The sequence below is a fragment of the Equus asinus genome, chromosome 4 (assembly GCF_041296235.1).
Source record: "Equus asinus isolate D_3611 breed Donkey chromosome 4, EquAss-T2T_v2, whole genome shotgun sequence".
NCBI lineage: Eukaryota > Metazoa > Chordata > Mammalia > Perissodactyla > Equidae > Equus > Equus asinus.
Window position 1 is genome coordinate 117,950,656 of NC_091793.1, and position 26,305 is coordinate 117,976,960.

The 26,305-nt window shown below is 37.5% G+C and overlaps 1 protein-coding gene across 4 annotated transcripts in view; it reads right to left on the reverse strand.

The window, feature by feature from the left end:
• The window catches only part of CWC22 (CWC22 spliceosome associated protein homolog), a 57,421-nt gene that overhangs the window by 29,480 nt on the left and 1,636 nt on the right, over positions 1-26,305 (reverse strand). For 3 of the 4 annotated variants that reach the window (XM_014834077.3, XM_044768621.2, XM_014834078.3), the window contains 4 exons: positions 10,899-11,036; positions 6,564-6,631; positions 5,091-5,201; positions 2,010-2,255 (listed from right to left, as the gene is read on the reverse strand). In XM_014834077.3, coding sequence (XP_014689563.3) covers positions 2,010-2,255; positions 5,091-5,201; positions 6,564-6,631; positions 10,899-10,925 — 452 coding nt within the window. In that variant the 5' untranslated portion in view covers positions 10,926-11,036. Of the gene's footprint in view, positions 1-2,009; positions 2,256-5,090; positions 5,202-6,563; positions 6,632-9,659; positions 9,721-10,898; positions 11,037-26,305 lie in introns of all 4 variants that reach the window. The other variant, XM_014834075.3, reaches the window with a different exon arrangement.

Below are 26,305 nucleotides of genomic sequence, written 5' to 3' on the forward strand. Positions count from 1 at the left end.
TGAGGTGGACCACGCTCACTGCCCCAACCCCAACCCTTTAGTACGCCACTATTGCTAGAGAAATGAGATCTATGGCTTAACAAGTAGTCTGATGAATAAGATACTGCTGATACATAATCACAACCTCTCCTATTAAACTTTGGTCAAAAGACTCTATCAAGTACAATTGTACCTCCTAATGAGGAAGTCTACGATCACCTGAATAAGTATCTACTAACAGCAAAGACTATAAACTTCTCTTGGAGACATCTACTCCTCCTTGCACACTATATAGCCTACAAATAGACTTCAATTGTATATAAAATTACCTTCCAGGAACTGGCTTAAAATTCCATATACTGCTGACTCTCCTCTGCCTACTTTATTTATAAGGACATAAGACTCGGACTAACAATGCTTCTAGTCTTTTACAATTAGGCTTGCTTTGGACTAGACTGGAGAAAGTGATGTTCCCACCAGTGCCTTTCGAAGGAGAAGAATGCCTACACGATCATGAAGCTCCCACAACCACAGAAGCCACCCCCAAATCCCTTCTCAACACAACACACCAGGCATTACTACCAAGTGCTGGAATAGGACACATAAAGAGAAACTTATTAGTTTTAAATGTAATGTCATCTAATGTCCCTTTCTAGTTCATATTATTTTTTAATTTTAATTTATTTTAAATCTTTATACTTTATTTTATATAAATGGCATTTCTACTTCAAGCTAATTCTCGAAACAAATTTAGATTTCATTTATATAAGGTTCCTAAGTACTTTCAAGTTGCCATTAAAATACCCATGAAAGATGTGGGGATACTCTTTCTTCGCTCACCAACAATCTGTTCTTCTTAAAGTGTAGCTACCCTCTATCCTAATCTTTTTTACTAACTACCTGGCAACTGAGTGACCATTTCAATCTTGGCATGCACTTTTCCTGGTTATTATCTCATTCCACGAGAGAAAAAGGTCTTGAAAACTTAGTTGCACTTTCCGAGATAGCTCCTTACCATCAAAATTATTTATTTTTTATTTTTTATTTTTTTTTAAAGATTTTATTTTTTCCTTTTTCTCCCCAAAGCCCCCCAGTACATAGTTGTATATTCTTTGTTGTGGGTCCTTCTAGTTGTGGCATGTGGGACGCTGCCTCAGCGTGGTTTGATGAGCAGTGTCATGTCCGCGCCCAGGATTCGAACCAACGAAACACTGGGCCGCCTGCAGCGGAGCGTGGGAACTTAACCGCTCGGCCACGGGGCCAGCCCCACCATCAAAATTATTTTGAAAACAGAAGGAAAGTATTTTGAGTGTAAATGTTCATATATGAATTCTGATCGTTTGCCTTACTGTAGCAAAAACTTATAGTCTAAGAAATGGAGGAAAAAGAGAAAATTGTCAACTTAGTTTCATACATTAGTATAGCGGTTATCATACTATATCCATGGGCCAAATGTAGCCCACAGCCTGTTTCTGTAAATAAAGCTTTATTGGAAAGCACCCATACTCATGTGTTTACATATTATCTTTGGCTATATTCGCACTGTTAACAGCAGAGCTGAGTAGCTGCAACAGAGAGAGAAGAATGCACAAAGTCTAAAATATTTACTATTTGGCCTTTCATAGAAAAAGTTTGCTGACTCCTGCTTTGGAGCAACTGGAAAGATCCATTGTAAGTCTAAAGTATCAATAGTACTCTTGATTATCTATGAAAAATGGACATGACTAATAGGCATGCAGGCAACTATGAAAGGAATAGCTTGAAAATAGTAATAAAACAGTAAGTGACCTTTCCTCAAACTTTTTAATTCATTAATGCAAAAAAATAAAAAAAATTATGAGTAATGTCAGGGCAAATAGTACGCAGATCTCCAAAGAAGCTTACGGAGTAAGGAAGGAAAGAAGTCTAATTTGAGATCTCTGTCACTGTGGACTAAAGTATATTCCCAACAACCAAGGTTAATTAGATCATAGTTGATTTTTTTTCAATGAGGATATCATTGCCTTGTATACTCAGTGATATCAACATGCCTGTTTTTATCTGTAATCTGTTCTTGCATCATTCTGAGCTTTGCAGGAGGAATATATGCTCCACCAGTGCGAGTAAGGAGAGGATCCAGCTCATCTTTCTTCTTCTTTGCAGTAGGTTCATCCTGAGCAGGCGAGCTCTGGGTTACCGACGGTTCTGGGCTTCTTCTCCTAGGAGATGGGGATTTCCGGGACCTTTTGCGATCCATATCTCTTTCTCTTTCTCTGCGTTTTTCTCGGTCCCTACTTCTGTAATATTAATTTTTTAAAAATGGAGAAAAACAACATAAAAGACATTTTTAAAATAAACTACATACCAAATGAGCAAGTCCATGAGTGGGTGGGTCCCACAAATTCAGACAAGGAAAAGTGGTTGGGAATGGTGAGGAAGTGCTTCACAGAAAAAATGTAACTTAAACTAGGTCTTGAAAGCTTCACAGGATTTACAGTAGGGGTGGGGTCGGGGGGGAGGGGGAAGGGAGGATGGCATTCTACAACTAACAGAAGACAGAGTAACTACTGAAAAACTGAGCAAGGGTGTTCAGAGCAGAATGAGTACAACAGTCAGAAAACAACAAAGAATCATGTATGATGGTAGTTGGAAAGATGAGTTCAAGTTAGACTATAAAATCTCAAAAGACAAGCAACAGACTTTAACTTCTTTTTTGTTTGTTTTTTGTTGATGAGGAAGATTTGCCCTGAGCTAACATCAGTGCCCATCTTCCTCCGCTCTGCATGTAGGATGCCTCCACAGCATGGCTGACAGATGGAGTAGGTCCATGCCAGGGATCCGAACCCAGGAACCTAGGCCACTGAAGCGGAGCATGCAGAACTTTAACCACTCAGCCATGGGGCCGGCCCCAGAAGAAGTAATGGGGAATCATTAATAGTTTCTGAGTGGGATAGTGACATGAAAATAGTGTTTTAAGAAGACAAACTGACCTGTGATGTACACGATAAATTGTACAAAGGAGAAACCAGAGTTTAGCTCCAATAAAGGTAGATTAGGAGTAAGACTGTTATAAAAAAATATAATATTTGAAATTCTTTCTTGATAGAACTGATATTTTTATTAGAAATCACAGAATATCAGAAGCTTCTGGTTATCTAAAACAATGTAAAAAAAAATCAACCATTTTTAGCCACAATAACTGTTCTCTAATGTAGGTGAATATCCTTTCTTAAGCTGACACTTTTTAAAGAATCAGGGTATTCTTCTCTGAAACTATCAAGGACTAAGAGGAAAGAGTGAATCTTTGCTTTTTGCTATCTTTCCCAAGAGAACTTTGTCCACTTACTAATTTTTACATATACTGCCTTAGAAACTCTGATCATTCTGCTCAGGCTTTGTACAACCATGAGTTATATGAATTATAACCATGAGTTATATACAGTAAATAAAAACAAGTTTTGTATTATCATTATACTAATGCAGGTGCCGTGTTACCAGGAAACTGCTGGATAGATTTTACTAAATCTAGAGGGTATACTCGAGATGGTCTGTCTTAATATATAGTAATACAACCTACCTGGAGGAAAAAAAGCAGTCAGTTTTGAAACTGAAGTCTAACGAGATCTAAGTGACTGTCCATGATGATAGACAGTCTGCACACACTAAGAGTGAACAGAGCGGGAAAAAGTGGTTTCAAATAGAAACTCCAATTAGTCACAAAGGCAGGTGCTCTGAAATCTAGGCACTGATTTGCAAGTGAGCTGCTTGTTATTGTGAATGGAACATGTTCCAAGACAGAAGCTACAGCAGGGATTTACTGACACTGGTTATGATTCTTCTGAGAAACACCAGGTAAGACAGCTAGCTGCCTGATAAAATCATGTCCTTATAATTATAGTGTTTGTTCCTTTAGAGCACAGAAGTACCAGAGTCTTCTTGGAGTCTAAATAGAAAACATTTCTCTTCAACTGCTTTGTACTGTTAGCCTTTATGTTCTGTGTAACACATAGCCTGCTTACTTCACAATGTGACTGTGTGGATCAAATGAGAGTTTACATACATACACTGAACCAGAGTTACAGTAAAGTGATAGAGTCAGGGGTTATGGCAAAAAACATGGGCTTTGGAGTCAGAATTGAGTTCAGATCCCAGTTTCATCATCTACCAGACAGCCAACTGAAACCTCAGGTAAGTTAATCACTTGAAACCCATTTCCTTATTTGTAAATTAGGAAAAATAATATCTAGGTAGTAAGAGTTTTGGGAGTATTTGAGAAAGTATATAGAATGCCTCACTCACCAATTATGGTGGTAGCAGTTGTTCTTATTAAGGTGTCATTAAGGCGACAGCAGATGAGCCTGGCTTTTGGAGGTGAATTTAATCTGACATTTTAGGATTGGGTACACATTAGAAAGTAAGTAGTGAGAAGGAAAGTTTGGAAGCAGATTCAAATAATGTGCTTAGCTCCAAACTGCAGAGGAATTTGATCAAAATTCTAGTAGGGGTTTAATGTTGGTAGTCATGGAGAGGATAATATGAGAGAGACATTAAAAAGGATATAGAACTTAGCCTACGATAAAACATGGTAGACAAGGTTTTGAAACTGGATCACTACTAAGGCGGGTAGTCAAGTTCTCCAAGACTCAAGTAAGAATAATTTATATTTAAATAAAAACTATAGATTGGTAACTTCAATCTCAATGTCCCTCTGATATTATGCAGGAAAGTAAATTTAGATCACCCTATGTCATATAATATAAACTACTTTCTTTCATTCGGTAAAGCATCTCAGAAACTCACATAAGCCAGCTCCTCACGTAGTACACGATAACGAATAGGAGCTTGCGCTCTACAGTCAAACAGACCTGGACTTGCCACTGATATGGTTCTAAAACACAAACAAATGACTTACTTTCTCTAAGTCTCAGTTTCTACATTTGTAAAACAGACATAACAGTATCTACCTCATATGTTTACTACAAGGAGTTAATTCACATGAAGTCCTTATTAGACAGCCTGGCACATAAGAACATCCATTTAATGCCAGCTGCAATCATTATTGTTTTATTATAAGGCATAAAGAAAATTTAAAGAAATATAATTTTTCTATAGTTAAAGTGTCCAATACTAACCGTGACTCCATGCTACTGTCATAAGAACGCCCCCGTCTTGAATGCTCATAGTCTGACTTGCTGTAATCAAAGTAATCTCTGTCCCGAGGGGATCTTTCTGGTTCTGCATATCTAACACATAAATAAGAAAAGCAAAGTTATAAGTCGAAAACAACTATGTTATAAATACTTAGGAAAATCATATATTAGTAATGCTAAAGCAACTCTATGACTGAACGATATTTTATCAAATTGCTTTTAACAAACAGCTTATTTTATTGACATCCATTCATTCAGCTGTGATTATAAAAGCTTTCAGCTTATGCACAGAACAAGTCCTGAAACTCACTTAACCAAACATGTTCATCTTGACTCACACTGTCTTTAGTAAAAGATATGTATCTGGATATCCTTTATAGTTGGCATGAAAAAGGCTATCCTGCAAACGACTCCCTTTGCTTAGCTGGCTCATTTTATCAAAGCACTGAACAAATGAGACCAATGTCATTGGCTGGCCTCCATAAAAACCAGTTTTAACTTCACTCCAAAAAACTACATTCATCAGCTGTTATTCTTGAAACTGCAGTACTGGACAGCACTGATTATGGGTTGAAATTATTAGCACACACAGATGGGTAACATAAGATCTGCTATTTGAATCTTAAAAGTCAATAAAATCAGAGGAGCTTAAGAGAAGTTAAATACATACACACCTATAAATATATATAGTAACAATCCATATTTTATATACACATCTATGATTAATTTATATAGACATACACATTCATGTCTGTGTCTGTGTGTGGAGAGAGAATTTTTTTTTTTAATATATATACAGGGAGTAGGTGATTGATGAAAGGTAGTAAGTAGTTGCAAACCAGGACAATTAACTTAATGTCCGTAAAGCAAAGGTTTTTAGAGACAGCAGAGTAGAATTGGAAGAAAGTACGGGGGAATAAGGAAGAGATTAGACAACTGAAAGAAAGTTTAGAGGATGCTTCTCCCTTCAAAAATTATTTTTAATGGTCACAGCTTACTAAGTGAAACAACTGAATGCACAATGAACATTAACGGGAACATTTCTAGATCATTCATCTTAACACAACTGTGTCAAGATATAAATACATATCTAAATATTTTGAAAACTATAGAGTTACGTAAATGTAGAGCATACCACTAACAGGAAAAGCAGCACTTCAAAATAATGTGATTTCGACTCAGTTTTCCATTTTATAAACTGTCATTCTAGTTAGTATTTGAGATATTAGAATTATGCCCTCTCATCTAAAAAATTACATAAAACCTACATTTATTTATTAGAAATTCTACAACAGTCATTGAAGGACAATTCGTCCCCAAGCCCACTGAAGTGATATTGTTTATAAAATCAAAAAGAAGCTGTTCATCCTAAAATTAGAAACCTAAGAGCTAAACAATTTTTCAAACTTACTATAAAAAATTTAAATTGCATTTGGAACACATAAAACTGTTTACCTGTCTTCTGGAGAGGAAGTCCTCTGATATGAAGTATAGTTTTCCCTTCTGTCATGACCAGAAGAATGCTTTTAAAGGGAAAAAAGAGGGAGGGGGCATTTAAAAATTATGTTAAAAAACATATAGACAATGAAACATGTATCTTGGAAAATTGGAAGAGCTTTAGAAATTATTTCAAAACTTTTTGTTAATCATGAGAATAATTCATGTTACCTAAACAGTACAGAAGATAAAACAGAATTTGCAGGCCATCGTAAATGCCTACGGCAGATACCTGTTTTCACTATGAACCAAATATTTTAACCAAAAAAATTCAAGGTAGAAGAAAATAATTCTCAGATTTTTGATGCCACAATTGATATTTTATTCCTATGTAAGTTTTAAATTTATAGAATACCATTTTTATAAAGGCCTTCTCCTGGTGAAAAACAAGACCAAGGGCCAGAGGTTTTCTAGCAAGAGCTCACCTTTATGGTTATGCTCAAGTCATGATACTGCACATACTTCCTTATCACCTTTGGCTTGTAAAAATCACAACTTTAGGTTACTAAACCTAGATAAAATAAATAGCTAGAAGAAACTGAAGCGAAATTCACTTTTGTTTTCAGTAAACATTATTTGAGTGTCTGATAAGTATGGCACTAAATTAGGCTCTAAGGATTTGAAAAACATGACTCGTAAGATAGCTCCTAGGCCAGGTCCTCTGAAAAATAACAGACACACAAATACATAATTTCAGTGTAACATGAGATCGAAGAGACATGTGACATGAGACAGAGATATGAACTATCCAGTTTGATAATTTAAAAATGCAAATATATTTAAGAAGCCAAAATATTTATCACTATAAATTTTTTATACCACTGGTCAACATTCATATTGACAAACTTTTTTTTAAGAATTAAAATAATTTTAATTAACATAACTATAAGAAAGGAAAAACAGTTTTTTAAAGTACCTTCATCTTGAAATCTAAGAAAAAGTAAATCAAATAATGAGTAACTTGTTTGGCATACTTACATGCTTGCTTCATTAATGGGAAAAAGATACATTTAAAAACAGAAAATTATACTGTATAGAAATGTAAACAAGCTCCAATTTACTCTTACTTTATGACTATCTAATTAACAGCAGTTTGAGTCTAATATTATCACAAGCAAACTGCCAAAGTCTCATTAACTACTGAAGTTTTCGAATAGCATACACAAACTAGACTAATTTACGTAGGTGAATAAGCATGTGATCAAATTTATAACTTACAGTAGCCATGGTTTGGCTGTTATTTTACAATGAACGCAATCATCTTCAAATCCCTTTTCTAATGTGTGTAAGAAAGTTTAAAAAGTTATTTCACTTAGCAATACAACGAAGTAGAATTATTCAATATGTATGATACAGGTTTCCGTGAAACTTGACATCAAGATCCGAAGCCAAATATGAAACACAAGAGTCGCTCAACTCATGACGACATAAACCGAGTATTTACTGATCATTTATTATAAGACAAAGCCCCTCCTGTGTAGACACTCTGGAGGATACAAAACATAGGACAAACTTTTAAGGAACTTACGATCTTGCGGGAGAGAGACGGTTATAAAGATTTCCACAATTAAACATATCAGATTAGATGAGAGGGAAAAGGAGGAGGAGGAGAGAGAGAACAATAAAACTGCACCGTCTACTTTTACTTTCACAATGCATGGCAATTATTTTGATTACATTAGAGGGAAGGCCTCAATTCTGTGCTAATGATTTTAACACATCTCACTAACATCTGTTGTGATCAAGAGGGAGAAACCAAAAATACTGAAGTTGTGAATCAGGGTTTCATAAATATGGTCAAGTTAGCAAACGACTGGCACACACAGGATGTGCTAATAGGAAATCTTGAGTAGGGAACAGTCGCTGTGGTACAGAGTACTGAGGGATGACATTGGGTAACATGGGACTTGAATTGGGCTTGGTGGATGAGTAAGATTTCACTACGTGAAAAATCATTTTGAGGTGTGATCCAAATAATAATAAGCTGACTTTCCCTATTTCCTTTATTATAGAGTTTAGATTATAAATCAAAGCAGTAGTTGGGACTAACAGATTATCAAAATTATCTTTAAAAATTCTCTAAATTGCTCATTAAGCAAAACAAATATGGTACACCATGCAGTCACCAGTAGTCTCCAACAATGCAGAGAGAGCTGTATGAGGAGGTGAGTGGAACAGGGAGCTGGAGTCCAGAGGCTCTGGGTATCATTAGGCTCAGAGAGCAAGTGTTAAAGAGCAAGGGAGAGAAAAGGCTGGAAGAGGTGGGGAGCTTGCTTCTAGCTAGCTAAGGAAGCCACAGTAAGGCTCAATGAGAAAACAAGGGATCCTCAACTGAAGCCTCTTAAACCTAACAGATGCATCCTCAGAACATCAAGGGAAGCGCTGGGCTTCACTTGAGGTCAGAATGGGCCCAACCCCCCAGCGAGTGGACCTGCTTGTGGCTAACAGGATGGAGAGAGGGAAGTGGACTAAACTGAGAACTGGCTGGGAGGGCTGAACCACTAAGCACGAAGGGCATGTTGACTGAAGACAGCCACTCCCAGGCTGGGAGGATGTCACGGAGGACATCATCGGGACTAAATGAGGGAAAGGTGGAAAGGCATAGTCTAAGAGGAGCAGGAAGAGGATTCTGAAAAATAGTAAACACTTTTCCCTCTGTGTGAAAGGTTATCAGTCTACATCTGAGCCCTCTTGTCTAATGTGGCTCAGTCAAGAGCCAATTCCACACGTCTTCTTTTCTTTACGTCCCCAGGTGCTAACACAGTCTGCCAACTACTGGGCCCACAATTTAGCTGTTTAAGTGCCACTGGACCAATGAGTGTAAGTCCCAAAGAGGCAGACTGCAGAACAATATATGAAGACATCCACTGACAGATGGGGCTAGCTTCGGAGACAGTGAGCCCCCTGCCAAAGGAGATATGCAAGCACAGGCTGGATGTCTACCCAGCAGGGAGGCTGGAGAGTGTCTTCTCAAACTCAACAGAATTTAGAAAAGATGGCAGCAGAGCCTGCCTCAGTCTGTAAGTCTATCGGTTCAGTTTATTAAGCACTTACCACACACGAGGCCTTGTAACTGATGCCTGCTGTTAAGGAGCTCATAGTCTACTGGTTCTCTCTAAAGAAAGAGGTTTAGGGATACAGAGCTGGTGAAAGAGAGGAAGGGAGAAGTGCCTCGATTTATAATTAAATAAAAATACACCTTCCCCTTTACTGACTCGGGGACCCAGGAAATGATGTGCCTGCTTATAGGTCCGTGCAGTTGAAAGAAAAGGAACCGGAATGGTTTGCTCTCCCACTAAGTCCACTCGTACGCAGAGGAACAGTTTTGAAAGTACGTGGAGTGCCTGGTTCCTGTTACTGCTCTGCCCTCATCTCCTACTCTTCTGACTTTCCCATAACCTGCTCCAGCCACACTAGACTCTGCCTCTGCACTCACTGTTCTCTCTGCCTGGCACATTCTTCCCCTAGACATCTGCATAGCTAACTTCCTCACATCCTTCAAGTCTTGCTCAAATGGCTACCTTTTCAATGGGCCCTCTCTATTAAAAATTGCAACCCCTAATGCTACTGATCAACCTTACCCTATTTCTTTTCTCTACAGCACAAGTCTAGCACTTAACACTCTAACACACTATATAATTTACTTATGTATTATGATTTATTTTCTGTCTCCCACCGCTACAATGAAAACTCCATGAGAGCAAGGATTTCTGTTTTGTTGACTGTTTTACCCAAAGTGCTCAGAGCAGTCACTAGGACATAGTAACCATTCAGTGAGTATTAATTGAAGAAATGAACGTATAATGTCTAAAGTAAAGAACAGTATAGAATAAAGAGCTCATTTATGCATATGAAACACGCAACAAAAGGCTCACTTGTAGACAGACCTGCAAGAACTGTGACCAACTGAGGAAGGAAATACCTGTCTCCTATTTTATGCTTACTCAGGAAAGCATGTTCTTTAAGAATGGCAGATTTCCTGCCCTGTTATTTATTTTTCTTTTGCATGTGCTCACTCACATGCACTTTCTTGATTCACGCATGCATTGATGCATGTGTGTGCACACACATATATATGTGTATAACATACACATCTCTATGTTCTCTCAACTGCCCTCTTACACACTATTAATCTCATCTGATCAAGTATCTACATTTGAAATTGTGTAAGTTAGATGTGTGTACACACTATTGTCTGGTTCGAATGCCCTAATTATACACATGCATTCTTGTTTAAAGGACAGCTAATTGACTACAAATTTATGTTCTTTATTATAAGTTTCAAACACTTACTTTTATCTGTGCCACACTACTTTTCATCTTCTATTGCCAGTTGATCCAATAAATCAGACTCCTTAAGCTGGTCCAAATAACAAGTACCAAATGGTATGAATTCCTTGATAGCTTATTTTTTCTGTCTGCAAATGTCACCTATAAAATATACCAAAGAAAGCTTTGTTAACGCTGATAAAATGTATGTGAAATAACATATTATTTCCACATATTGAACATCTGACCACCTCATTTTTCTTAATCAGTAGGCACAAATACTATCAATAATTAAATAAAAATTCAGTAAATCCTTAGATAGTTCCACATAATGATGTATAAAGAACATATATTAGTAGAAAAGACTCTGAACAAGAAAGCAAATAATAACAAGGGCTCATTAAGCACCATAAAGTATTTTATTCTAATGACTTAGAGGAACAAAAGTTAATTTAGTTACTCATGCCACATAACTATTCAAATCGTTCTCAGTGAGGGAGACCTACACCTGTATCATAAAATAGTATTGTGACATTATAAAGAACAAGTGAACAGAGGAAAAATTACATAAGAGAAATTCTACATAAACTGAGTATAAAATATCCAATGTTTCTATATAAACTAAGAATGAAATATCCAATATTCTTGTAATAGTAATCACTCAGAAACAGACATACTCTGCATGAAAATACAAGGTACTAAACTGAAATAATCAGGTCTTAACATGATCTATCAAAGACACAAGGCTCAGATATATGCATGTACAAGAACTAAGTATTTGGCTCAGAATAAACCTAGTCATCAATACTAAACGCTGAAATAACATGTCTTTCAATATCTATCTATTAAGTGAATTTTTGAAAAATGCTGAATTGATAGTATGTTCACATGAAACTGCCATTCAAGTATTTTACTGGAATTACATATCTAAATGGTTCACAGTTTATGGGGATTGCATATCTAAATGGTTTATGATATGGTGTTAGGGTAAAAAAATTACAAAAATAAAATAGAAGATAAAAAAATTAAAAGAGGTAGAGAATATAGAGAAAGAACTGTGCTCAGCACTAAAATAATTGAATACAACTAGGAAGAAGTTTTAATTTGAATGTCAGAAAGAACGTTACAGATTATCTAGTCCCATTTCTTCTTTTTAAAGATAAGAATACCGGACGCCGGTCCCATGGCAGAGTGGTCAAGTTTGTGAGCTCTGCTTTGGCAGCCCAGGGTTTCCCTGGTTTGGATCCTGGGTGCAGACACAGCACCACTCATCAAGCCATGTTGAGGCAGCGTCCCCCACAGCAGAGCCAGAAGGACCTACAACTAGAATATACAACTATGTACTAGGGGGTCTTGGGGAGAAGAAGAAGATAAAAAATGAAGACTGGCAAGAGATGTTAGCTCAGATGCCAATCTTAAAAAAAAAAAAAAAAAAAAAAAAGAGAAGAATACCGAAGGTCAGATAAGTCACTTTGATGTCCTAAACTATAATACCAGTTGGTGGTAGACCTATAACTAGAAACCTAGCCTAAAGACACTGAATTAAGTATTCTTTTCACTAGACAACACACCAAATAATTAACACTATAAAGTGATGTAGAGCTGCTATCATTTAATGCAGATTGGGATGCACACAAATCACTAAGTCAAGAAAAGTTTCTATTAGAATAGCTAGCATGGTGTCAAGGTCAGTAAAAGCAACATACACAAGATTCCTTACAAACTTATCAATCTATAAAATATAACTGCAACCTAAAACAACCCACAACTTATGTATTTGTAGCTGCAGTAAAATAGACTAACCTGCCTCTGGGGGAGTCCCAGAGGGGAGAAAGCCAGAGAAGGGGAGCCCCAAATGCTAAGTACAAACTCTCCCAAATCTGACCACCTCTGACCCAACACACGTACAAAACAGAGTCCCGCTAAGGATCAAAGAACTGAACTGAGATGTGAGCAGCTGCCCAAGAAACAGAATTTGCAATTTAAGTCCAATTAAGTTAATTGCCTAAGAAGTCACCACTCCTCAGAGGAATGTAACAGAATCCGAAGTCCTAAATAATAGTAAGAACGTCCAGGACACAATTAAAATAACTCAACTTAGCAGAAAACTAACTGGCCCAATCTTAAGAAAAAAGACAATCAAAGGAAACCAACACTAAGATGACCCAGATGTTGGAATTAGGGTTTTAAAGTATATTCATACAAGGTTTTTAAAACATATTCAAAAGTGCGAATGAAAACATGCTTGCAAGGAATAAAAACATAAGAAATTTCAGCCAAACACACACACACACACACAATCCCCCCAAAACAAAAAGACAATAAAATAGAATCAAACAAATTATAACTGAAAAATATATGAAGTGAAAAATTCACTGGATAGACTTAAGAGCAAAATGGAGATAACGGCAAGTGAGTGAGCTTGAAGTAAGATCGATAGAAATTATCCAATCTAAAGAACAAAGAGACAAAAGTTTTAATGAACAGTATCAGGGACATGTGGAAAAATATCAAACGGTCTAATATACATATATAATTAAAGTCCAAGAAAGAAAGAGAGAATGGGATAGAAAAAACATTTCAAGAAATAACAGCCAAATTTTCCCCAAATTTGGTGAAAGTATAAATTTACAGATTTATGAAGCACAGAGAATCCCAGGCAGAATAAATATAAAGAAAACCACGCTTACACACATAGTCATATACAGTAATCAGTAGTCAAACTGCTGAAAACCAAAGATAAAGAGAAAATCCTGAGAGTAGCAGGGAAAAAACCAATGCACTAATACAGGAAAATAACAATTCAAATTGCTGCTGACTTCTCATCAGGGACTAAGGAGACCAGAAGACAGTGGAACAATCTTTAAAGTGCTAAAAGATGAAAGACCGTTAACCTAGAGTTCCAGCAAAAAGAATCTTAAGAATGAAGTCAAAATAAATATATTTACTGATTAAACAAACAAACAAGAAACTAAGAGAACATATCACCTGCAGACCTGTGCTACAAGAAATGCTAAAGGAAGTTCCCCAGGCTGAAGGGAAACGATACCAGATGGAAATCTGGATTTTCAGAAAGCAATGAGGAACAGTGAATGAAAATGGTAACTTTTTTGGGAAACATAAAAACTACTTTTTATTTTATCTGAAATACATAGGTTTGTTTAAAGCAAAAATTGTAACATCTTGAGGGAATACAGTGTATGCAGAAGGAATATATATGATAAGCATAGAATATAGGATGAGTGACCAAAACGAACCTACATTAGGCAAGGCTTCTAAATTTTTTATGAGGTCATACAATATCAACTCTAAAAAGCCTGTGAAGAATTAAAGATATACATTGTGTTCTCTAGAGCAATGACTAAAAAAAATGTAAAAAAATATAGCTAAAAAGTCTATAGATAAATTTAAATGGAATTTACAAAATATTTAAATAATTTAAAAAGGCAGGAAAGAAGAAAACAGAGGAACAAAAAACAGAGGGGACAAATAGAAAACAAATAAGATGGCAAACCTAAATCTAACTCTGTTAAGTATATCAAACATGAATGAACAAACACCTCTGATTGAAAACAGAAGCTACTCCTCCCTCAGCTCGGGTCATACAACTCTGAAGGCGCAACCTTGTCTTGGCTGGATTTCGGGTCCCACTTGCCTCCTCAGCAAGATGACTCTGACATAACAAATTACATGACCCTTTTCAAAAGTTCTGTTTTAATGGCTCTAAATATACAGAGCCACAAAACTCAGAACTTTACTCAACTAACTATTGCTCAGAGGTAATGGTATTTTATAAATCACTATTAGCACAATCATTATATCATTTCCAATATATCTTTATCACTTTTATCACCTGATATTATTTATACTACACGCATTCAAGAACAAATAATATTTACTGCACTTCTATTGCTTTGCCAGGCATCTTTCTAGGCACTGGGTGGACAGCAATGAACAACCCCTAACAAAATCCCCTGCCCACATGGAGCTTACATTCTAGTTATAAAAGGTTACTTTACGATGCTAAGCAAAACACTAAGCCACTCAAGCAGTGGCTAGCTGGGCTTTTTTTGCACATGCCAATTTCAGAGCACTACTTAATAGCGTAAAACTGGATCCCTAAGTCACTATGTTAAAAATAATTTGAATTATGAAAACTTGCCTGATAGGAGAATTACTTGTACATATATCGGGGCCCACCTGACTGACTACATCAGGAGACGTGTGTGGGGTGGGGAAATGCCTAGGATTGCTGGTTTTATGAAAGCATCCCCAAGCTAATTCCAATATCCAGCTCTTCCCCAGGTCTTCTCAGCTTTCCAATTCTAGATGAGAGATCTTGGTTCTGAATTTGTCTTAAAACATGAGCCACTCAGGTAAAGTACAGAGACTCCACAGTCCATCTACTTAATAGTGAAGAACTTAGTCATGAATTATTTGGAAAGGGACATAAAAATTCCAAATGTATTAATACTTAGTAACTCACTGGTAAGAACCACATACACACATGTACAAGACTATCAGTATCAGTCCTTTTTAAATCTGAGAAATTCTGGGTGCAGTTTATAAGGAGCAAATTCTCACTTGTAATGCACCGACTGCACAGCACAGGTTCTTTGGTGTTTAAGACATATGCCATGCTAATTAAAATAATACTACTGCAACATGATCACAAACACAAATGTAAGCGCAGAAATGAACTGTCCAGATGACAAAATATGTTCATAAAATGCTTTCATTATCTTTAAAGTGAATATAAAACATGAAAAATTGAGAGAGGGAAAGAAGAGAAAAAAACCTACATTAACAGAGACTTCAGCCTTCCTAGGTAAACTAGATACAAATTTGATAACAATAAATGTATCAATGATTATATACCTTTCAAGTTAAAAGGACTTTGATATACAAAGATTTTAATAACTTCCAATAAAAAATTTTCTGCCTATACGTTTTTTAATTGGTGAGATCTGAAACATACTTGATGGAAAATTACAAGCCTAGAGAAATGTTAATGCCGTTACTATCCATAATTTGTTCTTACTCCCAGGATAATCAGTGACTAAGTCCTTACAAACTGACACTGTATTACACCTCAACAGAGGATTCCACTCTCCTCTATTCTAATAATGTTATTAGATAAAGTAATCAGAGTCACTTACTGTCCACAGGAGTTTGTGCTTCTTATATTCGCTAAAGACCCCTTCTATAAACTAACATGAGGAACTGAATCATCCAGAAGGAACATCAAAAGAATCTGAGTAAAGACTCTAGCTAGTATTCTTTACTATCTACAGGGAATAAGCTGATGGATACTGCTGCTATCACCACCACCACACATCACCTGTGACTGATTTCTGGGACTTTTTTGGTCCAGGAGCAGAAAACACTGAAGACTATTTCTGACCAAGACCATCAGAACAAGGCCCTCCTTCCCCCGATGCTAGAAGCCACTGATTGTCATGCACTTCTTTGCATATTTTTGTTCTTGATCCTCTTGGTTATTTTTTCCTGTCTCTGCTGGTTGACGCTTCTAAATCAGCACTGTACAGAACTTTCTGCATTGATGGAAAAGTTCATGTTCTGTATTGTCAGTAGCCACTAAACCAATACAAGAGTCACCGGCCATGGGTGGCTATAGAGCACTTCAAATGTGCATAGTGGAACTGAGAAAATTAATCTTATTTCATTTTAATGAAGTTTACATTTAAACACAAATAGCTACATGGGGCTAGTGGTTACCTCATTGGACAACACAATTCTAAATGTAGTCACTCGGGCCTTTTTGTCACGGTACTCCCATGACTCTTGTCGTTGACAGTCTCTGGATATGGTACTAATTAATTCTTCAGATATGAGCAAAGTAAAATAACTCATATCCAAATTAATGGAAAAAGTCATTTAGTTATTTTCTGTGGAAGACTCAGATTATGGGAAATAAGGGAAAATATAATAATCCTCATCCTATGTTGTAATCACCAGTGTGTAATCTCCAGGGTCTTAAACGCTGCTATGCAGCTGCCATGATACCAAATGATCATTTAACATAAACAAGAGAACTTGGCACTAGAGATACTATTACCATCACAAACTTGACAGACAATCACGACTTACTGAAGAAGAGAGCAGCTACAGACTGTCACACCTCCTGAAGATAATCTATCCTTCAGCTTAGGCTGAGTAACCAGAAGGAGTACTAATAAAATGAAAAAATGGCCCTGATGGCAGCTATGAAGGGAGAATTAACAACTGAAACAGAAACCACAACTTCTAAAATGGATTCCATAATTTGCAAAACAGAAAAATCATGCCAGTCTAAGTCATGATGTATGTTATGGACTACCTGAGGTCAAATTCTTATTTCCAGTTAGTTCAGATCCATCTGTTCCAAAGTAAGATCACAAAATGACGTCTGCATGGACTCATGTATTCTAAAGATATGACCATTTACTGTTCCTGCAACTCTCTAGTTTACAAATTCTGGCCAGTCTACCTCTAGTCTCACAAACTCTCACAAATCTAGAGTCTCACAAACTCTCTAAGCACTCTTCCTTAACCCCCCTTTTTAGAATACCCCACGATCCCCTACAGTATGCTTTCTCTCTTGCTGCAGCAAAATAATAAACTTAACTTTCACTACAAATTAGCTGTGTTACTAGTAATTTTTTCATTGGTGGGCTTTAAAACACAAGACAAACGAACCAGTTTCCCCAACAGTTCAATGGCATGGGAACAAAAAAAAAAAAAAAAAGAGAGGACAGTTGTTATAGAATAACAGACTTAACAAGTGTAATGTGTGGACCTTCTTTACATCCTGAGTCGAACAATCTGCCCATCTCTAACAGGGGGTGTGTTTATATAGTAGAACCTATGTGAAGTTGAATTCAACACTAATTCCATTGACTAACATCCTGTACCCAGCCTTCCTTCTAGAAGGAAGTGGGCTGAAGTTCTTATCTCTGCATGAGGGGCAAAATAATGGAAGAGAACACTTTCTAATCCAGTAAGATTGTGAACTTGCTGACAATTATCATATTCACAGTCTGGTTTTCTGGTAGAAGAATGAGAACAGGGTTGGACTTGGACTCTCGGAATTACTTAAATCCTTATAGATACATATTTTCTACCCAAGAGAACTTATCTTAGTATGTACTTGAAATAAGATTCATTATAAAATCACCTGTTACCTAAATAGTGTGCCCAAGTTGATAATGAAGGAGATATTATAAACTCTAATGCCAGTGATATACAAACTTTTTAAAAGCATTTTCTGGGGCTGGCCCCGTGGCCAAGTGGTTAGGTTTGCACACTCCGCTTCGGCAGCACAGAGTTTCACCAGTTTGGATCCTGGACACAGACCTAGCACCGCTCATCAAGCCACGCTGAGGCAGCGTCCCACATAGCACAACCAGAAGGACCTACAACTAGAATATACAACTATGTACTGGGTGGCTTTGGGGAGAAGAAGAAGGAAAAAAAATAAAGAAGATTGGCAATAGATGTTAGCTCAGATGCCAATCTTTTTAAAACAACAAAAAAGCATTTTCCTCAACTATATAACGTATTCCACTGAGACAAGTCATTTTAAAATAAGAGAACGAGTGTCCCAAAGCTGATGCGCAACGGTGAATACAGGCTCACCATCACTGTTCAAAACAGTCAATGGGAGGACTGTCAATGTATACAGTTACTCTCCAACAAACTAATTTACCATCTACACCTATAGATTCTACAGCACATTGTAACGATGTTCCTGAGCTACCTAGAGAAAAACTAACGACACTTCCTGTTTTAGAAGTCAGAAATGTGTAGTTTAGAATAAGATAACAATAACAACAATAAATGATAAATTATTGTAGTCACAAAGACACTATACCAGGCACTTCATTTATTTATTCTCATTCAATACTCATAATTACCCTATTTGGGTGATTTTTAAGGCTGACTTTTCAATGGGAGAACTAAGGTACAAAGAGTTAAAGCACTGTGTCCAAGTAAATTACTGCTAGTAAACGGCAGAGCCAAAATTCAAAAGGTTTACCTGATGCCAAAACTATCTGATATGGCATCCCAATGAAAATGCCAACATTTACTAATGATGCCAAAGTGGTAAATTATAAAACTGATGCCAAAATGGTAAATTATGAAAGGTAAACAGATAGTCTCTACTACCCCTCAAAAGTTCCTATCCTAAACTGATCCATTCTTCCAAAGATCCAGATAGCAAAGGTTTTGATGTTAATATAATGAGGCCCTACTTCTTTTTAAACGTGCCTAACAACAATTTTAAGGATCCCTTTATTTAATCAGCATACCTAGAATGCACTGCGACCAGCTACAACAGGAGCAAACAAATCACCTGACTCTACTGTGCAAGATTTAGCATTTTCCTTAGCTATCCCTCCTGAGTCTTAAACCTGGTTTCTCCTCTCAACCTACCTACCAACCTACACACACACACACACACACACACACACACGAACACACAAAGCAATTTTTAGTGTATTTTATTTCAAATTACCTTACTTTTAAATTTAATGAGTTTTCTTTCTGATCAGTGTCATCTTTCCTTTTTCTACCCTTCAACCATCATCACCAAATAATTTTCTGGCAATCAAGTACAATCTGTTACATTTCCAAGTGCCAAAATGTAAGTGTGAAATTGACAATATCATAAAGTAGATTGCTGCTGCAGTTCTAAAAAAAATGCACAAAGTGCTATCATCGTCCAGATTTATACAGAATATGCCTGTAGGGAAATTCTGAGAGTTCAACATGTGCATGCTTGACACTTAGACTAATTGGAAATTCCTGCAATGAGAGCAATTTATCTAGAGTTTATAGCTCTCGCTGCTCTTCTTAGCATCACTATGTGGATTTTATGATGAATTATTAAATTTCTCTCTCCTTGTCACAAGTAAGCAGCTCAGCAAAACCGCACCTGCTCTCCCGAGCAAGGAGAATATTTTATAATAAAGAGATGTAGTTTAAAAATGATGATTTTCCATCAGTTTCAGCAAGCATCAGAAAACAATATATTTAATAAAATTTGAAAGAAGCACTTTAGACTGTTAACTGGAAACTATGAAATTGTAAATTCTGCAATTATCTCAAAAATTCAGAAAATGAGAAAATATTCAACTAACGGCTGACATATACTGCTTTCTCAATTATTTCAGTAGAACAATTCTACCACTGACCCTTAGGTGTCCTGAGCCTATCTTAGAGGAACTCACCAAAACATACTATCATGAAATTGTTAAAAGGGAGTTAACAAAGTGGATGCCCTTTAGTTTGCTCCTCTGCATTCTACCTACTAACAGTAGGCTTGGCAAACTTTAAACATTATAACAGAGTTTAAAAAAAAAGAACCCTTAGTTGCCCAATGAGAAAAATGGTAATACTAAACAGTCTTCAGAAACAAAAACTAGGCTAAATCTGTTCTAAATGCAAAAATGTAATGGGGAGAGGTGGTAATGGGATCCTCTGGAAAATCCCCAAACAGGACCCAAGCAGCCCCTGACCCTTCCAAATAGTGATTGTCCTTCCCAGGGAACAGAGAGGAGTGACAGATTGGCCACAGTTCTTAAGCATTAATGACAAGAGTGCTATGGCCTTTCCCTATTTGTACTGAAGGAAAACCCCTTTGTTTAAGAAAACTGCTTTCTTACTTTTCTCTTGCTGTTTTCTTGGATACGTACATACTGGTGAGAAATTTGCCCCATGATACGTCACATAAGGAACAATGATGTTGTAATTTGATTTCAGCATAGGTTCTCACAATTTCAAGAAAATAAAAGGGCCAAAACACTCCTATCCCTTTCAGGAAAAGTCACCAGGTACAGAGTGACAATCCCTCATCTGCAATTCTGAAATCTGAAAAGCTGTGAAAATACAAAGATTTTTTTTAAGCTTATGGTAAATTCATTTGGCAGCCAAACTTGACATACACCAGCTTGAGACAATGTGACTCTTCATTTGATGCAGTGTAGAAATATTAATGTATTTGACTAGAGGATTTTTAATCAATATACCTACACTGTATTTCTTCTCTAAAATCTGAAAAATTCTGACTGTCAAAACAGTTCTGACTCCACACATGACAAAGAAGTGCAGACCTGTCCCTGTTGTTCCTCGTAAACCACTGTACAGCAGGCGAGCTCTTTGACTCAGAACCATTTGAATGAAGATTACCACGTTCAAGCACAGGGCTAGAAGCTGTGCGGATACTGTCTGGATATTGTTTGGGTTTTTTAAGTGATAAGGAAAAAGCACAATATAAAAGCCTTTGACATGTCTCTGATTCTTTGCACCTCAGAGACAGCAACAATTTTGGGACACCTTAAGAGAGTAAGCTCAGATAAGTGAAAAAAAACGACAAAATCTAAAAGTTCTTATCATTTTAATGAATTCAGTGATACCAACATCCATACTAAAAACTACTCATTATAAATTGGGAGAAGGTACTATCCCCCATTCATTTCCTACATCATGAAGTCAGTCCATGTTGGTCTGTATTTAGGTAACCAAAGAAATTAAAAAATGCTATGATCCTTTGGATCTGCTACTTAAATTTTTTTTTAATTCTTTTGCTGGTACATAGGAAGATCTTTTAATATGCTCCTTTTCACCAGAATGCAGGCTCTATGACAGCAAGAATTTGTCAAGTTTTATTTGTTTTACAATTTCTATCAGCTACTTTTTTTTGTTTTTTGGGATTTTTTTGAGGAAGATTAGCCCTGAGCCAACACCTGCTGCCAATCCTCTTTTTGCTGAGGAAGACTGGCCCTGAGCTAACATCGGTGCCTATCTTCCTCTACTTTTTATGCGGGATGTCTACCACAGCAGGGCTTGACAAGCGGTGCCATGTCCGCACCCGGGATCCAAACCCATGAACCCCAGGCTGCCAAAACAGAATGAGCAAACTTAACCACTGCACCACTGGGCTGGCCCTTCTATGAGCTTTTTTTAAATTTACAATAGTGACTTCCAGTTGAGCTGATTTTAGAGAAAAATTCTACATGTTGAACTTCTTTACTGCTTCATTTAAAAATAAATCACAACATTTATGGGGCAAATTCCCTTTATCCTGTCCCTCCTTTACTTTCACTCTTTTGCCCTACACAGCCAAGATTTTTTTGATAGATGAGTCTACACTCAATGCTTCCAATTCTTAACCCCCGTTAACCCCTCTTACCCACCACAATTGGGTTTGCCACTCCCACTACTCCACAGTAGTATCAAGGTTACACAATGACCTCCTTGTTGCTAAATCCAGGGGTTACTTCCTTCTTGTATCTGACATTGCTCTAGCATTTGGTACTGCTAACCCTCTCTTCTTGAAGTTCTCACTTCTAGACTTACACAGGTAGCACATTCATGTGCTTTTTCCCATCTCTCTTCCTCTGTTTATCTCTCTAACATTTACTGTCCTGTAGAGTTTAATCTTTGCTCATGGATTTTTGTCTGTTTGCACTGCTACCTTGACAAAACAGAAGGCTCTCAATACATATTTGTTAATGGTGGAATGAATAGTCCTTATCTTTTCTCTCTCCATATTCTCTCTGGAAGACCATCTCCACCCCCACAGCTTCAACCAACATATATGAGAGAAAGACTTTCATCCAGCCCAATCTTCTCTACAGAGTTCCAAATCTTTATGTCCAAATGCCTATAGGAACCTCCATGTGGATGTCCGAGAGGCCCTCCAAACTTAGGAAGTCCAAACTGGAACTCATCATTGCCTCCTCCCCACCTCAAATCAGCTCTTCCTCCAAGATATTACCTATAAAGCTTGCCAGGTGTCAATTTCCTTTTCCTCCTTCCCAGTCAGTCACCAAATCCTATTGATTCTAGCTTCTCAGTTAACAGGAGACGGAATCAAATCTGCCCATTTCCCCGCCTCCCCCGCCCCCCCCCCCCATTCTCTTTGCTATTACATATAGGAGAAGGTAGAGGGAAGGATCTGTTTAGGGAAGATCCCACAAAGAGACTTAGTTTCATTTTAGAAGAAGGTAAATTGTTTTTGACCTTTCTAGCAAGATTTCTCACAAGGTCTTTATCTCTAGGCTATAAGAACTTTCCCAACTTGCCTCTAAAAATACATACTACATATGAATACTACTAACTGGTAGGGTTCCATTATATTCCACCCATGCAGGGCAAAAGGATTCTTTAAATATCTGCAAACCTGCCCACAGGGAAACCCAGGCCTTCAAATGAAAGGCACATCCCACTGCGATATATTCAATACTATTTTATACTTTCCAAATTTCCCTTAAGTTTTTAAATGGAAATTTTGTCTCAATGCCTACTATATCAACAATCTGTCTCCATATATTATCCTTTAATAGAAAAGTTGTTCAGTAGCAGTCCCTCTAGTTACTGAACACAAACAAGTCCTAAGGGACATCTCTGCTACTATATACCCTCAATCACTCGTACTCAAATCCTCCTCAGCCCACTTTGTCTTGCCTTAGTTGCCCCATACATCCCTTGGTTCACAGCTCAGCTGCCTGGTAACAAGATTTAACTTTCCTCACCAAACCCAGCATTTCATTCATTGAATAAATATTTTCATTATGGGTTTTCTTATGGCTAGTGATTAAGCTAAATTTAAACCCATTTTCACAATAACAAAGAGAAAGCAAAACTTTAAATTTCAAACCTATATGATAACTCTGTCACCTAACTTAATACATGCCTTGTGGTAAAGAAATAGTTTCAGTGCTTCCAATCACCCACTGAATGCTTCCTCCATCATTTTGTGTTAAAGTTTGTGTTTGTGCAGAAGTCTCCTTTGTGAGGCTATAAAAACTGAAAAATCTTGCACAGGAAAACAGAACTAAAAAATGATGAGGTTGAAACCATACTGATACTTATATTAAGAAGTGGTTCTGAAAAGTACTTACAGAGAAAATGAGAAAGTATGAGGTTAAGAGAATGAACAGGATGGTCACAGTCTCTTTCTACTTTTTAACTTTACTCCCTATTCTTTGGACACAAATTAAGGATAGAGGTTAAAGGCAGTGTCTGTGTACGGTGGGGTGATAGACATGTTAAGCTGCACAGAAGGCACTGAGGTCTGAGAGATGAAGTTCCCATCCTCAGGTAGGGAAGAAAAGTCTAAGTGCTACAGCAACGTTAAAAACACAACACTACTGGAAAAGAGCAGTGCAACTAAGTTGGTTTGGGGCATACAGAAAGTGGGTCTTAAAGCTGAATCTTCAAGGACAAGCAGGAAAGGGGAGAAAGGTCATTTCCCATACGTAAAGGGGGAAAAGGTCACTCAGGCAATGGGATCAATATGTAAAAGGCCCACAGATAGAAAAGAATTTTGGGGATTCTAAGTTATTTGAGTAAAGGGCACACAGAGAAAACTGAGCAGAAATGAGATGAAACACGAGAGATCCATGAAGCTAGAGCCTGAAATACCTTGGATGAGAACACTGGATCCTTGAAGTTCTTGGTCACTGCTACACATCCAGAACCTAGGACAGTGCCTGCCACTTAGGTTCCAATTCTAAAATTAAATTAAAAAGGGTGTGTGTGGACTTTTGATGATTGTTCCTTTCTTCCCACACAGAACTCCCTATAATGATATTTTGACAACTTGCTCACCAAGACAGCTTTGTCCTACCTACCAACGCTTACTTCTAGGAACGACCAAGCTGTTTGTCATCAACTGTATCAAGAGTGCCATCCCCTACCTGTCTTGACCGCAGGTTAACCTGGAGAGCAGCTTGAATTAAACTCCCTATTGAGATGAAAAAGATCAGTTCTCTAGCCACTTAGTGAACCACATTCTGTTTTAGAGACACTTAGAGGTGTTGGCCTTCACAGAGAAATTTATGTAGTCTCTAGAAACAGCACTACGTTCCACTACAGAGGCTCCTGTCACCAAGTCTAGAATAAAGTTGTCCAGAAAAACTATCAGGGAAGGACTCACAGGGTAACTTTTCATGTGGAAGTGCTGAACTCTGTCTAGCCTGATCCATTTATGAGTTAAGCTCAAAGTCAAGTTAAACATAAATCTCCACTGGGTCTCTCTCTCCCATTAGCTAACTTATTCCATAATCACAGGAGCCCTTGTGTCCCGAGGCCAAGGAAGCCCATACCATCTTTTTGATATCTGTCCACTGGGAAAGATTCATTAGCTTGGCTATAAACAGCAAAGGTTTGCTTTAATCCACTGCTTCCTCTCCTGATGTATTATTTTTGAAGAAATACTCCTTGAAAGTTTGCACTTTGTTTTAGGCATTGAAATGTCTCTTCCAATGTCCACTTGGGAAATGTATATACTGAGATAAAATATTTAGGCTATAGGTTTAGTAAGTCTAGCAGTATGCTGGAACTAATATGTCAGAGGCCTCTTTGACCATCACCCTCCCACGCTAGGATTCTCGGACTTAAACAGAAAAGCAGAAAAATGCAACAAAGAAGCCTTCGAAGTCATCAGTGGGATCAACTATATCACCAATAACTACTTCTTTCTTAAACGAGCTCTAGGCCAGCCAAGACTTATACCAAGTCACCAGGTAGTACAAAATTCAGTCTAAAGACAAGTGGGCAATAAAGAGAAAATAATGTTCAAGTTAAGGCATGGGCATTATAAATACGCAGTGTGTCACTGTGTGTCTCGTAGGTGGTCTCAGGTACAAGAAGCCCCTGTAGATCACTTGGCAATGTATAATCATCAAGGAGGAGAGTCAACCTCTAACAATTTAGCAGCTAGGAAAGCTGACCGAGCTAAAAAAGCTGGTTGAGGAAAGACAGAAAAGTAGTTTAGGAAGCATCAGAATTACAGAAGTGACTGGAGCTAAACTATCCAAAAGGAGGAAAGATGTGGCAGCGTGGTAACAAGGAAATACTGGCTGGCCATAGATCAAATACTTTGGAGCAAGGAAAGCAGCAAATCTGATGCTGGAGGCAGGGGTGAGGGTGAACCAGAGCAGATCCCATGGAGATAGGCTAGAACAGTGGCTCTCAAACTAACTGCCATGAGAATCACATGGATGGTTTGGGAAAAAAGAAACTTCGAGGCACCCCATTACCCAGTTTCTGATTCAACAGGACTTGGGTGAAGACCAATAATTTACATTGTTAACAAGTTCCATGGAGACAGTGATGCTGCTGATTCAGGAGACATTTTCAGAACCACTGGGCCAGGGTATTAGATCAAGGTTCTTGGCCACTGAAGTCTCAGAGCCCCAGGCAAATGAGGTGGGAAACGATCCATAAAAGTGTCATGGGCACTTGAAAGTGGAAGGGCAACATTCAGAACCAAAGAAAGAACCGAGGCTCAGAGAGAATTCACCAACTATATCACAGTAGTAATAGTAACATAGTAATAGCTAACACTGTCTGCCAGGCACTGTGCACACTGCCTTATATACATTATTTTTCTTCATCCTGAAAACAATCCACTGAGGCAG